The 16,804-nt window shown below is 39.7% G+C and overlaps 1 protein-coding gene across 2 annotated transcripts; it reads right to left on the bottom strand.

Annotated features, from left to right (window-relative positions):
* Positions 1-2,933: 2,933 nt before the first annotated feature.
* LOC112264993 (probable signal peptidase complex subunit 2) lies at positions 2,934-10,218 on the bottom strand. Of its 2 annotated transcripts, none has more exons than XM_024441949.2 (5): positions 10,087-10,218; positions 5,347-5,430; positions 5,077-5,237; positions 4,579-4,713; positions 2,934-4,429 (listed from the first exon to the last, which is right to left on the bottom strand). In XM_024441949.2, exons 1-5 carry the CDS (start codon positions 10,123-10,125, stop codon positions 4,243-4,245), a joined length of 606 nt encoding a protein of 201 aa, XP_024297717.1. In that variant the 5' UTR covers positions 10,126-10,218; the 3' UTR covers positions 2,934-4,242. The 2 variants fall into 2 exon arrangements, with proteins under 2 accessions (XP_024297717.1, XP_042151704.1); XM_042295770.1 differs by lacking the exon at positions 10,087-10,218 and adding an exon at positions 9,082-9,516.
* Positions 10,219-16,804: the final 6,586 nt, after the last annotated feature.

Consider the following 16,804-nt stretch of genomic DNA (forward strand, 5'->3'; position numbering starts at 1 on the left):
TAGACATAGAAAGAATAAGATGAAGCTCCTATTGAATGGTTTGGACCCGAGACACATTTTTCTACATTGTAATGGACATGGTGCAACATTTGAAAGGCTGCTGGAAGGCTATGCGGCTGTGCTACAGCAATACAAGGTCAGCCCATGCTCATGCCATGGTTCTCAAAGCTAGGGGAAGTAAAATAATAGGCTACAATGACTTTGCTCCAGTGGCATGGATGCCAAGGGAAAAAAGGCTTCCCCAAATATTTGAATTTTTTAAATTATAAAATAATTTCTCTTTCATCTCTCTGTGTTTTCATAATTATCCTTCAATTTGCAAGTGGCTGAAACTCACCAGAGAAATCATCAGAGCGAGGGAGGGAAACCGCACCCCTCTGTCTCAGTATCTGTAGCTCATAAGTTCAATATGTAGCCTAGATGTAGTCTACTAGGCTCACGTTAACTATACTGAAAAAATATATAAACGCCACATGCAACAATTTCAAAGATTTTACTGAGTTACAGTTCATATAAGGAAATCAGTCAATTGAAATAAATTCATAAGGCACTAATCTATGGATTTCACATTTATTACAGACATAAATACTCCTCAGCAGCCCCTCTGATGATCCCAAAGGTGAAGAAGCCAGATGTGGAGGTCCTGGCTGGCATGTTTACACGTGGACATACTGACAAATTCTCTAAAATGACATGAAGTTTTCTGGAAACAGCTCTGGTGGACTTTCCTGCAATCAGCATGCCATTTGCACGCTCCCTCAAAAATGGAGACATTTGTGGCATTGCGTTGCGTGACAAAACTGCACATTTTAGAGTGGCCTTTTATTGTCCACAGCACAAGATAAACCTGTGTAATGATCATGCTGTTTAATCAGCTTCTTGATATGCCACACCTGTCAGGTGGCTGGATTATCTTGACAAAGGATACAATTCTCACTAACAGGGATGAAAACAAATTTGTGCACAACATTTTAGAGAAATAAGTTTCTTGTGCATATGGAACATTTCTGGAATCTTTTATTTCAGCTCATGAAACATTGGACCAGCACTTTACATGTTGCATTTATATTTTGGTTCAGTGTAGCTAGCAAACTTAGCTGGTCCATTGTTGCCCAAGCAAGGATGTTTTTCTAGCTAGCAAGCATTTTAGGTAGGTAGATTATGACAACACAAACTAAAAACGTACTGTATGACAGAGCAATAGACCATTTTGCCAACATGAAAAAGATGGCATTGGCATTCAACTCGTCTAAAAGTAGGTTGAGTCAACTTTTTTTTAAACTTGCGCACACACACAAAGACAAAAATAAGTACCATGGACAGCCACATGATATTTAGCTACATTGATTGGACTCAATTTTATTTAGTTATTGGTATCTTCATGTTTGTTTTGTATTTGTATTTTGTATTTATTATGGATCCACATTAGCGTTATCGTGTGTGTGTGTGCCAATGTTTGCTTCACAGTCTCCGCTGTTCCATAAGGTGTTTTTTTTATCTGTTTTTTTTTTCAATCTAATTTTGCTGCTTGCGTCAGTTACTCTATGTGGAATAGAGTTCCATGTAGTCATGGCTCTATGTAGTACTGTGTGCCTCCCATAGTCTGTTCTGGACTTGGGGACTGTGAAGAGACCTCTTGTGGGGTATGCCTGTGTGCCAGTAGTTTAGACAGACAGCTTGGTGCATTCAACTTGTCAATACCTCTCATAAATAAAAGTAGTGATGAAGTCAATCTCTCCACTTTCAGCCAGGAGAGATTGACATGCATAGTATTAATATTAGCTCTCTGTGTACATCCAAGGGCCAGCCGTGCTGCCTTGTTCTGAGCCAATTGCAAAGTTATTTTTTGTGGCACCTGACCACATGACAAAACTAGGGCCTGTAGGACCTGCCTTCTTGATAGTGTTGTTAAGAAGGCAGAGCATCGTTTTATTATAGACAGATTTCTCCCCATCTTAGCTACTACTGCATCAATATGTTTTGACCATGACAGTTTACAATCTTGGGTTACTCCAAGCAGTGCCAAAGTGTTTCCTTTCAAATGGTATCAAGAATATGTATATCCTTGCTTCTGGTCCTGAGCTACAGGCAGTTAGATTTGGGCATGTCATTTTAGGCAAAAATTGAAAAAAAGGTCTGATCCTTAAGAGGAACAAACATTGACATTGTAATTTATTATCATATTCAGTTCATTTAAAAGGACTTATGACAACAAAGTGTAATTATCACCAATAAGCAGTAAAATTTGATATACTTGCAATCATTTAGTTAGCTTTTTGTAGAATATTCTTACTTATTCATCAAGTGATGAATAATGCTTCAACTGTTGGCACTAACAACACATAACATTGTGACAGTTTGCCCCATACCCGCTACGGGGCAAGATGTCACAACTGCTCAGTGTTTATCAGTAATAACTTAATTTTGCAATACGTTTTGAAAAAACATGCAATTTTTGGGGCAAGACCTTGATCTATTCATCAATATTTAGATTGGTCTTAATAGATATACCAATGCTGAGAAATCTACACTTAAGCGAAAAGTGTGACATGTCCCGGTCTCTCCTAAATTAGGCCTCAGGTGAAATCATTGTCAAAAGCATACTGTTGCATGTGGGTCAAGATGGGTTGATCATACAGAAATATCAAAACATTATTTCAACAACTCCAAAGCAATTGCCTTTCTGTGCCTTTTTCTATATAAAGACACCAGCTGGTAACTCTTAACTGTTTATGACAGCTCATGAGGTCTCATATATATCTGTCGACAAGGTGGGACTCGATTTGAGGCTTCATGCATACACATAAGAGGGGGAATAAAATATCTCTATTTCCAGCATTTAGGACAACTTTTCTACTCTGAGACACTCTGTGGACACAGGCCCAGATCAGCACTTCTATTCATTGAGACACATACCAAATAAGTAGACAATGTAAAAATGCTTTCTAACTTTATTTTAAACTTATATGAAGAACAGGAACGTACAATAAGGTTGCTAAAGCCAAAAATCTACGGACAAAAACGGCAATGTCTCTGTACCACTCACTTTTAAAGTCATACTACAGAGAAATAAACTGAATCCAGGAAACTCTACCAATATAAGTCCCCAAAAAATGTGCTTGTGTATTCAATATTCTGTGAGACTGGAAATTGAAAACCAATGGTCATGCACTCCTACGTGAGGATAACTAATCAATACTATTTAATTTCCAAATCGCTGACAAAACATGTACATCAAAACAATTACCCGTGCTTTAAAGCTGAGAGCCGCGAAAGGTGAAACAGCGCCACCGATCATATATATACCAGTGGCGCTGTTATATACAAATAAAATCGCAGTACATACTCTGCAGTTCTTCTCTGCGTGCAATGATGTTCAATATCTGGAGGGGGAAAAAAACTTTTTTCGGAGTAACATATTTGTTGCTGTAATCTCGCAGAAGGACTTGGCAGTTTCACCAAAATGGATTCCAACTTTAAAGAAACACTTCCAACAAACCATGTACTTGAAGAGAGGAATGGTGATGACACTAGTAAATGTGTGGATACAGTCCCTTTTCAGATCGTTTCTTTTGCCCTTTAATAAAGCCTTATAAAGCCTGTATGTTGGCCTGGGACCTTATGCAATGTTTGTCTTAAATGGGAGACCCATTTACTTGATGCTATTCAGAGTTTAGTACACCCAAGTGAAATCATTACATACTGTAGTAACAAAATCCATAAACAGAAAAATACATGTAGAATTGCAAAGCTTTTAAAATACACTATTTACATTGAATAAGGCTTTCAGGACAAAAAATATATACGTATTTTACATAATTTCCAACAATGATCTGGTCATTCACTGCACACATTATGTAAGGCAGCATAAAATGTGGGGAAGAGAAGTTAAACAATAAAAGGACTAATCTCTTCATTTTTAGAACAACCATTCAATGGTGAAGATAACTTGAGTGGTGCAAGAAATATTTTATTAATCTTTGTTTTGAGTTGTCTTAGGGGTTCTTAAAAGCAATGTCTAGATGAGACTTGTATCAAGGTAAACATAGGAAGAAAAAAATGTATGCACAACAGTCTAAATTTATTGGACAAATTAAATAATGAACAAATGCTGGCGTGCAGACTTTTATAACAACCAATAACTAATTCAAATGCACCCAGGACCGTACAATACCAGTGTGCTCTACTGCAGTTTCTGCCAGTGTGGTGCAGCATTGTAAAGAAGGCTATGTCTGATCATTATTATTTTGTCTTCTTTTCAGTGGCCAAGGTATCATGGAGTTTTGACACACACTTTTCAAACTGGTCCATGACCAGTGTTCCGTTCCCGTCAAAGAAAGCCCCCACAGACTTCGTGATCTCTTGCACCCGCGTGTGTTTCGACTTCCCATCTGAGAAGGACACTCTTAGTGTGTACTGGTCATCAAACCTGCAGAGAGTAGAAGTCACAATTTGCTAGGCAGGACTTTTCAAGATAGAAGTCCAGATAATTAAAAACATTACCAGGCATTACTCAGAAAATATGGTAGTACCAAAAAAGCTGCACAAAATGTAAACCATTAAAAAAATTTAAAAAACCTTTTCAGACTAGATGAAAGCTGCCAAGTGTGGTCAGGGTCCATGCCAGTGGGGTCCTTCTGGACAGAAACAAGGAAGATGTTCTTTTCTTGGTAGGAGGTATATAAGGTTAGAATGCCCATCATTATGAAATAAGTAAGGATCAGTTAGGGAAAACTTGAATATATAAATTCCAGAATCCAATAATGAACATTTTTGGAAGGACAATGAAGTTACTAAGCCGTGAGTGTCAATTTGGGCAGTAAAAGACTTTGGGTGAGTAATAATAGCCTATCAAAAACATGTTATCAGCATCAGTCTGTTAATCTAAAAAAATAAATACAACTGTAGAGGACATTAAAGCAATATCCCCACTTGGAATTGTTTTTATAAAAGCAATAAGGCATGTTAGGTTGTAGTACTAAATTACCTCAAACTGTAGGCAATCATGCCACCTTCATACATGTCTGTTATTGTGACAAATCAGTAATTTAATTATTTTTTCCATTAAAAGGATATGATATGACACAGATTGCCAGGACTGGCTTAGACTCAGGGAATGGATAAAGGAAGTCCCAAATTAAAGCTACGATGGCAAAGAGGCAGGAGATTGTGCAAATAAGGAGACGTCCATCTACGAGATTGAAGTTCTCTGCATAACCATACTTCTCCAAGAGGACCTGATGAATGTTGGAAAAATATGATCAAAAAATGTAAAATATCAAAACCATACACCTTTTTAACATACAAGAGAATGTTGAAACTCCCCTCAATGTACTGTATGCAAACCTTCTTTGCTGCATCATCAAGAGAATTCTTGACAGCTGCACCATCCCATTTGTCAATCTTCACAGGTTTCTCATCAATCCTCCACTGAAAGCAAATGACAATGGTCAATAGAATGAGCAACACAGTTCTTGACAGAGTTTCCTCCTGTACCAAACTCCTATTACAGATTACAATTAAGCCTTGTTCACACTGCAGGCCTTTAATGCTCAAATCCATTTTAGACTACTGACTGTCCAAACAGCAAGTTATAAGTGACCATATCGGATGTGTGTGTGTTCAGACAGCAGTCATCTGCTGACAAGGCTATGCTAGTTGTCATAGTAACAAGGGGTGTGTGTGCATTTGTGTAGGCTGATTTGTGGTGGTGCTCATGCTTTCTATCCCTCAGAAGTTATGTAGCAAGCTAAGGTGACAATGCCTGCCATGGATGTTTCCTAGTTGCTTTGAATGTTCAAAATCACAAGGTAAGAACACTTAAAGCCACAAAGGATATAAGATGATCAAACTTTCAAAACTTCCTAGCACATTCACTAATTTGTTTGTAAACAATTTACAAGCTAGTTAGCTACCACACATTCCTGAAGAACTGTCAACAGAGTAGCTAGAAAGCAATAAGATATGACAATAACAGTCTAAAAAACACTTGAGCAAAGAATGTGATGTATGTATGCATGTATGTTTTGGCAAAATGGCTAAAGGACAACAAAGTCAAGGTATTGGAGTGGCCATCACAAAGCCCTGACCTCAATCCTATAGAAAATTTGTGGGCAGAACTGAAAAAGCATGTGCGAGCAAGGAGGCCTACAAACCTGACTCAGTTACACCAGCTCTGTCAGGAGGAATGGGCCTAAATTCACCCAACTTATTTGGGGAAGATTGTGGAAGGCTACCCGAAACGTTTGACCCAAGTTAAACTATTTAAAGGCAATGCTACCAAATATTCATTGAGTGCATGTAAACTTCTGACCCACTGGGAATGTGACGAAAGAAAGAAAGGCTGAAATAAATCACTCTCTACTATTATTCTGACATTTCACATTCTTAAAATAATGTGGTGATCCTAACTGACCTAAAACAGGGAATTCTTACTAGGATTGAACGTTCAGGAATTGTGAAAAACTGAGTTTAAATGTAAACTTCCGACTTCAACTGTATCTACACACACATTACCGCTCTAAAGTTTGTGGTCACTTAGAAATGTCCTTGTTTTTGAAAGAAAAGCACATTTTGTCCATTAAAGTAACATCAAATTGATCAGAAATATAGTGTAGACAATGTTGTAAATGACTAATGTAGCTGTAAACAGCTGATTTTTTAAATGGAATATCTACAGAGGCCCATTATCAGCAACCATGACTCCTGTGTTCCAATGGCACGTTGTGTTAGCTATTTTAAATGGACAAAACATTTGCTTTTCTTTCAAAAACAAGACATTTTCTAAGTCACCCCAAACTTTTGAACGGTAGTATGTGTGTGTACATCAGTGGTGGAAAAAGATCCAAAATGTCATACTTGAGTAAAAGTATATATATATTAATAGAAAGTTACTCAAGTAAAAGTAAATCACCCAGTAAGATACTAGTTGAGTAAAAGTCTAAAAAGTATTTGATTCCAAATATACTGCAGTACCAAAAGTAAGTGTAATTGCTAAAATATACATAAGTATTAAAAGTAAAAGTATAAATTAATGATGCACCGATATTCCTTTTTTGGCCGATACCGATATCCAATATTTTCCTTGACAAAAAAACGATACCGATAACCGATATTTAATATTTTAGCGGCCTTTTAAGCATTCTAGTACAGTTAAACAATTAACACACAAATGGACGCAGTGGTCTAAGGCACTACAGTCCCTGGTTCGAATCCAAGCTGTATCACATCCGGCCACGATTGGGAGTCCCATAGGGCGGCGCACAATTGGCCCAGTGTCGTCCAGGCCGTCATTGTAAATAAGAATTTGTTCTTAACTGACTTGCCTAGTTAAATAAAGGTTACACACACACCACACTGACCAAAAAGTTATTTTGTTGGCATTTACTTTAGTCCCCATTACCAGTAAAACATAATCAAACCCTATTTCCTTCACTTACTTGCTGTGCAGTTTCGTTGTTCAGCCGTTTCATTCTCAACCAGGATTTCTATGGAACGCCGTTTGGGCAAGGAGCGTTCTATGGAACGCCGTTTGCGTGTCAAAAAAGAGACGCAAAATAACACTATTTGTTGTGTCAAATAACACAACATAATCTGTTTCAGTAGCTATAGTTAGCTAGCTAACAATATACCTAGGTGACATCTAAAATAACCCTAATTTATAAAACAGTTCATACCCGTCTTATAAAGTGGACTTTGCGGTTAGCCTTCATGGCATAATTCTACTATTTATATTAATTTGCATCATTGTCAATGGCACTTATTTTGAAGGCAAATCGCAAATTCCACTATTGTGCCTAATCGTTATTGTGGCTAGCTTCACAACACAACCCGGTCGAGCCTCACTATAGCCAGATGAAGCTAGCTGGCTGCTTATAACATTAGCTTTGGGCAACAGGAAGCTGGCTAGCTATTTTTTCATGAACTGAAGTTACATTTCAATAGGCGAACCACAAGTGGCAAACTAGCTAATACTTACAAGGACTCCTAAATCATTGCTAACAATAATGAAAATGACTGCAGATTCTACTGGTCATTGTTTTCAGGCTGGTTGTATTGGTGCTAGCTAGGTACCAAGCTAAAGCTACGCCAGAAGTTGCGATCAAACAAATTATTCTTTATTACCAACTCTGTATTGTAAACACATCATTCGTGGCCTGTGTTTGTTTGCAGACTTTTTTGTACAGCTTTGACAGTGCTACTATATCTTTTTTGACACGCAAAGACCCAAACTGCATTCCATAGTATGCATGTCGTGAAGCTACAGTAATAGCAGTGATGCTATTACTGTGTAACTCCGGTAGGGCAACATCTGAAAAATAGCGCACTTGGTAGTGTGTAGCAGTGCTCGACCAGCCGGCGAAAGCCAACATCACCCACGACGGAGAACGGTTGAATGTCAAGGGCAATGAATTCCATTATCTTGGCTTTAATGGTTTCACCTTTTACTTGTCTTGCTAAAATGGTCTTACTCAAATGACTGCTCGACCGGGCTAGGTTAGGAATGCTTTGTCGCACGTGTATGGCCAAATTTTATATGCCGTTATTACGTCATGTACATAATATAGGTATGCACGGTAGCTTTGACATCCGTTTTTAACATCGGTGTTAAACTAGACATCGGGCCAATACCGATGTTGGCATTTTTAGCTAATATCAACCGATTCCGATATGTTCACCGATATATCATGCACCCCTAGTATAAATCATTTCAAATTCCTTATTTTAAGCTAAGCAGAAGGCACCATTTTCTTGTTTTTAAAATGTATGGATAGTCTTGGGCACACAAAAACCCTCAGACATCATTTACAAAATATGATTTGTCTTTAGTGAGTCCGTCAAATCAGAGGCAGAAGGGATGACCATGTCTTGATAAGTGCGTGAATTGGACCATTTCCTGTTCTGCTAAGCATTCAAAATGTAAGGAGTACTTTTGGGTGTCAGGTAAAATGCATGTAGTAAAAAGTACATGATTTGATTTAGGAATGTAGTGAAGTAAAAGTAAAAGTGTCAAAAATATTAATAGAAAAGTACAGATACCCCCCAAAAACTACTTAAGTAGTACTTTAAAGTATTTTTTACTTGTCTGTCGGACGGCCAAATGGTGAAGTGTGATTCATCACTCCAGAGATTCTTGCCACTCCAGCCGTCTTTTGACATTGTGCATGGTGATCTTAGGCTTGTGTGCGACTGCTCAGCCAAGGAAACTAATTTCATGAAGCTTCAGATAAACAGTTCTTGTGCTGACATTGCTTCCAGAGGCAGTTTGGAACTCGGTAGTGAGTGTTGCAACCAAGGCAGACAATTTTTTACGCGCAATAGCACCTGGCAGTCCATTTCTGTGAGCTAGTGTGGCCTACCACTTCACAGCTGAGCCGTTGTTGCTCTTAGACGGTTCCAGTTCACAATAACAGCACTTACAGTTGTTCGGGACAACTCTATAGCAGGGCAGAAATGTTATGAATGGACTTGTTGGAAAAATGGTATCATATGACGGTGCCACGTTGACAGTCACTGAGTTCTTCAGTAAGGCCATTTTTCTGCCTATTTTTGTCTATGGAGATTGCATGGCTGTGTGCTCGAATTTATACACCTGTCGGTAACGGGTGTGACTGAAATAGCCGAATCCACTAATTTGAAGGGATGTCTCCATACTTTTGGATATATAACGTTAGTGTATCTAGCGCGTAGTGTTAACATCGGACTAGCCAACATCAACCAGGAAGAATATTAGCTAGCATGGCTAGCCATAACTTAGCCAAGTTAGCTAGCTGGTCAAACAGCTTCCCTCACTTCAAATGAGATCGGCGTTCCTCTTCAAATTACAACATACAAATAACGTTACCACTAAAGGCCACGTTTTTTGCATGGCCAATTCCTTTATTTCCTTCCAGCCTTATAAAATTACTGTAGCTTGCTAAAAACTAGTGTTAACGTTAGCTTAAACTCAAAATGAACGGTCTGTCTGATAGACATGCTTGCCGTGGAGTAATACAATATCGGCTAGGCGGCCAACTATTGAAAAAGACGACAGGTTTAATTACCGATCCCTGTGTCTTATAAATGACGGTGTAAAATAATTCTTACTTTCTCAAGTAGACCATTTTTCCCATTTCTGGCTGCCATCTTTCCTTCCTGTACATTTGCTGTGTGTGACCTGGGACAATGTGATTGGCTAAAATCGTAATTTTAGCTGCCAACCAAATTAACTAGGAACGATGTACGTTTACGGAAGTCGTCTGGACGCTTTCAATTATTTTTATTAAAAAATATCAACAAACAAAAGAGGAATAGTCATATGCAAACAAGCATACATACAAACTATTTACATTGCCAGATATCCTAAACAAACAAATCATATTAATTAATAATACAACAGGTTTGAATTTCCTTTTTGTTTTTCATTTTAGTTAAAGCAGTGCCGTATTGTTTAAATTCATTTATAAAGTGAAAAAAGTTAGGTTTTGAATTAGACCATTTGCCTTTGTGAATATGAAATGTACTTAATATCATTAGCAGTTGATGGATGGTTAAAACAAAGAATGACGATTCAATGGGCCAATTCGATTATGCTGAACCGCAGGGAACCTGAACATGGCCCGCGCTGCTCGGTCATGTTGTCAACAAGGCAGCATGGTGCGTCAACCAGAAACATACAATATCTTTCCATAAAATATACGTCAACATTTTCTTATCAAAAGCACTCACTTTTGCATGTGAAAACACAGAATTCAAGTCATAACTCCACGTGCTTAATTACGTCACTTTTGTTTGACCCTACTTCGCCGTGGGCTTTGAACGGGGGGCCAGGCTCGCGCCCGGGAGGCAGCCCGGTTGCCAAACAAATACAGCCACTGTCAACCAATGCAAAACTCGCCTTCCCAGGCGCCCGGGCCAGACTAATCGAATCCCCTTATTTTTAGCTCGCACTGCCTATAGGGTCGTCAACTAACAGGCATAAACCCCGCCCATTTCTACAATTGATCTTAATATCTGATTTGAAACATAACCCTAACCACACTGATAAACGTATGCCTAACCCTAACCTTAAATTAAGACCAAAAAGCTCATTTTAGTTTTCATGATGTAATCGAGGGGGACTATGGATCTTTCTCTGTCCTAGTATGTATGTATGTAGGTAGGTAGGTATGTATGTATCACAGGAGGTTGGTGGCAACTTAATTGGGGAGAACGGGCTTGTGGTAATGGCTGGAGCAGATGAGTGGAATGGTTGGCCCAAGGGGGGCGATATAGTAATCAACTGAAATTCTAAACTTTGAGCAAGCATATCTCCTATACCATTTGAGCTACAGTCAAATATGTTTTTACATATATGCATCTCCTCATGAGCAACACGTTTCCCATAAGGACCTATAAGATCGGCCCATTATATACAGCGAGGGGGAAAACAATTGTAATATACGCTGCATCATTTGTGGGGGACGTCATGTTTATTGTTGCCTTGTTTTAACTTTGGCGCTTGCCCATCTAATGGGAACCAGAACCGGGTGGGCTGAGTTTGCACTGGTTTAAAAGTGATTGCATTTGTTTTGTAACCAGGCTGCCTCCCGGCCATGAACCATATACCATAAATAAAATAAAATGTTATTGGTCACATACACATGGTTAGCAGATGTTAATGCGAGTGTTGCGAAATGCTTGTGCTTCTGGTTCTGACAGTGCAGTAATATCTAACAAGTAATCTAACAATTCCAGTACAACTACCTAATACACATAAATCTAAAGGGATGGAATAAGAATATGTACATATGAATATATGGATGAGCAATGACTAAGAGGCATAGGCAAGATGCAATAGATGGTATAAGATACAGTATATACATATGAGATGAGTAATGTAAGATATGTAAACATTACTAAAGTGGAATTATTTAATAACCTCTTGAAGCTAGGGGGCACTATTTTTATGTTTGGAAAAATAACGTTCCCAAAGTAAACCACCTATTTCTCAGGACCAGATGCTAGAATATGCATATAATTGACAGATTAGGATAGAAAACACTCTAAAGTTTCCAAAACTGTCAAAATTTTGTCTGTGAGTTATAAACAGAACTGATATTGCAGGCTAAAACCTGAGGAAAATCCAATCAGGAAGTGCCCCTGTTTTTGAAACCTCTTTGTTGTTATGCATCCCTATTGCCCATTTAAAGGGATATCAACCAGATTCCTTTTTCTATGGCTTCCCTAAGGTGTCAACAGCCTGTAGACATAGTTTCAGGCTTTTATTTTGAAGAAGGAGCGTGAACGACCATATTGCGTAAGTGGATAGGTGGCTGGCTCTCAGAGTGAGTTGTGCGCAAAAGAGAAAGGCGGCCATTGTTACTCCCGGTCCTAGTGAAAAGCCAACTGTCCCGGTTGATATATTATCAAATAGATATTTAAAAAACACCCTGAGGATTGATTATAAAAAACGGCATTTTTCTGTGGACATTATGGATATAATTTGGAATTTTTGTCTGCGTTGTCGTGACTGCTCTTTCCGGTGGATTCCTTGACCCTCCTGTACTGACCTCTCCTTTTGGATGGTAGCGGGGTGAACAGGCAGTGGCTCGGGTGGTTGTTGTCCTTGATGATCTTTTTGGCCTTCCTGTGACATTGGGTGCTGTAGGTGTCCTGGAGGGCATGTAGTTTGCCCCCGGTGATGTGTTGTGCAGACCGCACCACCCTCTGGAGTACCAGGCAGTGATACAGTCTGTCAGGATGCTCTCAATTGTGCATCTGTGAGGGTTTTAGGTGACAAGCCACATTTCTTCAGCCTCCTGAGGTTGAAGAGGCACTGTTGTGCCTTCTTCACCACAGGGAGTACAGGAGGGGGCTGAGCACACACCCTTGTGGGGTCCCAGTGTTGACGATGTGAAGATGTTGTTTCCTACCTTCACCACCTGGGGGCAGCCCGTCAGAAAGTCCAGGACCCATTTGCACAAGGCGGTGTTGAGACCCAGGGCCTCAAGCGTAATGATGAGCTTGGAAGGTACTATGGTGTTAAATGCTGAGCTGTAGTTAATGAACAGCAGTCTCACATAGGTATTCCTCCTGTCCAGATGGGATAGGGCAGTGTGCAGGCAATTGCTTCATCTGTGGACCTGTTGGGGCAGTATGCAAACTGAAGTGGGTCTAGAGTGGCAGGTAAGGTGGAGGTGATATGATCCTTGACAAGTCTCTCAAAGCACTTCATGATGACAGAAGTGAGTGCTATGGGGCAATAGTCATTTAGTTCAGTTATCTTTGCCTTCTTGGATACATTGGTGGTCATCTTGAAGCATGTGGGGACAGTAGACTGGGATAGGGATTGGTTGAATACGTCCGTAAACACACCAGCCAGCTGGTCTGCGCATGTTCTGAGGATGAGGCTAGGGATGCCGTCTGGGTCTGCAGCCCTGCAAGGGTTAACACGTTTAAATGTCTTACTCACGTCGGCCACGGAGAAGGAGAGGGGGGCCCACAGTCCTTGGTAGCGGGCCGCATCGGTGGCACTGTATTATCCTCAAAGCGGGCAAAGAAGGTATTTAGTTTGTCTGGAAGCAAGATGTAGGTGTCCGTGATGTGGCTGGTTGTCTTTTTGTAGTCCGTAATTGCCACTCCCTATACCGATATTTTGCTTGTTTGATTGCCTTGCTGAAGGTATAACTACACTGTTTATATTCGGCCATATTCCCTGTAATCTTTCCATGGTTAAATGTGGTGGTTCACGCTTTCAGTTTTGCATGAATGCCACCATCTATCCACAGTTTCTGGTTAGGGTAGGTTTTAATAGTTACAGTGGGTACAACATCTCCAATGCACCTTATAAACTCATTCAGAGTCAGCTGAATTCTCTTGGGAGATAACATGATCGGCATTTGGTTGCAAGGAATTCTAGGTCAGGTGAACAGAAGGATTTGAGTTCCTGTATGTTGTTATCAAATCAAATCAAATGTATTTATATAGCCCTTCTTACATCAGCTGATATCTCAAAGTGCTGTACAGAAACCCAGCCTAAAACCCCAAACAGCAAGCAATGCAGGTGTAGAAGCACGGTGGCTAGGAAAAACTCCCTAGAAAGACCAAAACCTAGGAAGAAACCTAGAGAGGATTACACCATGAGTCGTTAATCATGAAGCATACACACAGAGATGCTTATTTCTGTCGGCGCAAAGCATGGAGAAACTCGGTGGCTGTACCGACTCCGACAACATATCCCGAGACAGCCATGTTTCTGTGAAATAGAGAATGTTACAATCTCTGATGTCTCTCTGGAAGGCAACCCTTGCCCAAATTTCATCCACCTTGTTGTCTAGAGACTGGACATTGGAGAGCAATATACTCGGAAGCAGCGAATGGTGTGCACGTCTTCGAATTCTGACCAGGAGGACTCTTGTATACCTCTTCTGCGGCGATGTTGTTTTGGGCTCTGGGATTAGATTCAATGTCCTGGGTGGTGGTCCGAACAAAGAATCCACTTTGGGAAAGTCGCATTTATGGTCGTAATGTTGGTAAGATGACGTCGATTTTATATCCAATAGTTCTTCCCAGCTGTATGTAATAACACTTAAGATTTTCTGCGATAACAATGTAAGAAATCATACATTTAAAAAAAAAACTAAATACTGCATAGTTTCCTAAGGACTCGAAGCGAGGCGACCATCTCTGTCGGCACCATCTTTGTTCTCAAACCCTGTGCACCCAAGTTCATTCTAATTGTACATGCATTTTGCAACCTGCGGCCGCACGACTTTTGCCTGGGTGGGCGCAGTGTTGCCAAATGGGCTTTGGTGGGGAAAACATTTAATCCTAGTAAAAATTCCCTGTCTTAGGTCAGTTAGGTTTGCCACTTTATTTTAAGAATGTGAAATGTCAGAATAAAAGTAGAATGATTTATTTCAGCTTTTATTTCTTTCATCACATTCCCAGTGGGTCATAAGTTTACATACAGTACACACAATTAGTATTTGGTAGCATTGCCTTGAAATTGTTTAACTTGGGTCAAACGTGTCGGGTAGCCTTCCACAATCTTCCCACAATAAGTTGGTTGAATTTTGACCCATTCCTCCTGACAGAGCTGGTGTAACTGGGTCAGGTTTGTGGGCCTCCTTGCTCGCACACGTTTATGGCCAAACAGTTCTATTTTTGTTTCATCAGACCAGATGACATTTCTTCTAAAAGTACAATCTTTGTCCCCATGTGCAGTTGCAAACCGTAGTCTGGCTTTTTTATGGCGGTTTTGGAGCAGTGGCTTCTTCCGTGCTGAGCGCCCTTTCAGGTTATGACGATATAGGACTCGTTTTTAATGTGGATATAGATACTTTTGTACCTGTTTCCTCCAGCATCTTCACAAGGTCCTTTGCTGTTGTTCTTGGATTGATTTGCACTTTTCGCACCAAAGTACATTTATCTCTAGGAGACAGAACGTGTCTCCTTCCAGAGCAGTATGGCGGCTGCGTGGTCCCATGGTGTTTATACTTGTGTACTATTGTTTGTACAGATGAACGTGGTACCTTCAGGCTTTTGGAAATTGCTCCCAAGGATGAACCTGACTTGTGGAGGTCTACAGGCCTTGAAATACATCCACAGGTACACCTTCAATTGACTCAAATGATGTCAATTAGCCTACCAAAAGCTTCTAAAGCCATGACATCATTTTCTGGAATTTTCCAAGCTGTTTAAAGGCACGGTCAACTTAGTGTATATAAACTTCTGTCCCACTGGAATTGTGATACAGTGAAATAATCTGTCTGTAAACAATTGTTGTAAAAATTACTTGTGTCATGCACAAAGTAGATGTCCTAACCGACTTCGCAAAACTATAGTTTGTTATAAGAAATTTGTGGAGTGGTTTAAAAATGAGTTTTAATGACTCCAACCTAAGTGTATGTAAACTTCCGAATGCAACTGTACTTAAGTATCAAAGGTAAATGTAATTGCTAAAATATACTTAACTATTAAAAGTAAAAATAATAAAAAATTCCTTATATTACATAATTTACAAATGAAGCATGTGTTTCGTGAATCCGCCAGATCAGGGGCAGCACGGATGACCAGGGATATTATCTTGATAAGTGTGTGAATTTGACCATTTTCCTGTCCTGCTAAGCATAAAAAATGCAACAACTACTTTTGGGTCTTAGGGAGAATGTATGGAGTAAAAAGTACATTGTTTTCTTCCGGAATATAGTGAAGTAAAAGTAGTCCAAAATATAAATTGTAAAGTACAGATATCCCCAAAAACAATTTAAGTAGTACTTCAAAGTATTTTTACCTCAGTACTTTACACCACTGCATCCATAACCCAACGTTCTCTTTAGTTTTCGTAACTCGGCGACAAATGACGTATGGGAGAGGCTGTACCAAAGAGGTTGTTCGGACAACAGAGTGGGATAACTCACCATTTAAATTAGTCCAGATGAGTCCCTGGGACGTCTTTCTATCCACCAAAGGATGCAACAGAATATAAATACCCAAATGTTAACACAGAATTCAACAAGCTGAAAACTAGAAATTTAACATGAGGTTTTAATTGGGGGCAACAGCACCAAGAGTAAAAGGCCTCTGTATAGAACATCCATCTCACTGATGATTGATAAGTATGTACAAGGTTCACAGTATGTTCACTTATCTGGGTTTAGAGAGCGTGCCGTGTCCAGAACCACAGGCCCCACTGATGATGTGGACATAATATTGAGTCTGTACTACCTCATGAAAATCATGGGGGCTACCCAACTTGCAGCAGCACAGATAGAGTCCAGAAAGGTCCCTCTGAACAGGGCCCATGAAGTGGCCATACCCATGGTGAAGTGTGCTACCACAC

This window comes from Oncorhynchus tshawytscha, linkage group LG13, assembly GCF_018296145.1.
Source record: "Oncorhynchus tshawytscha isolate Ot180627B linkage group LG13, Otsh_v2.0, whole genome shotgun sequence".
Classification (NCBI taxonomy): Eukaryota; Metazoa; Chordata; class Actinopteri; order Salmoniformes; family Salmonidae; genus Oncorhynchus; species Oncorhynchus tshawytscha.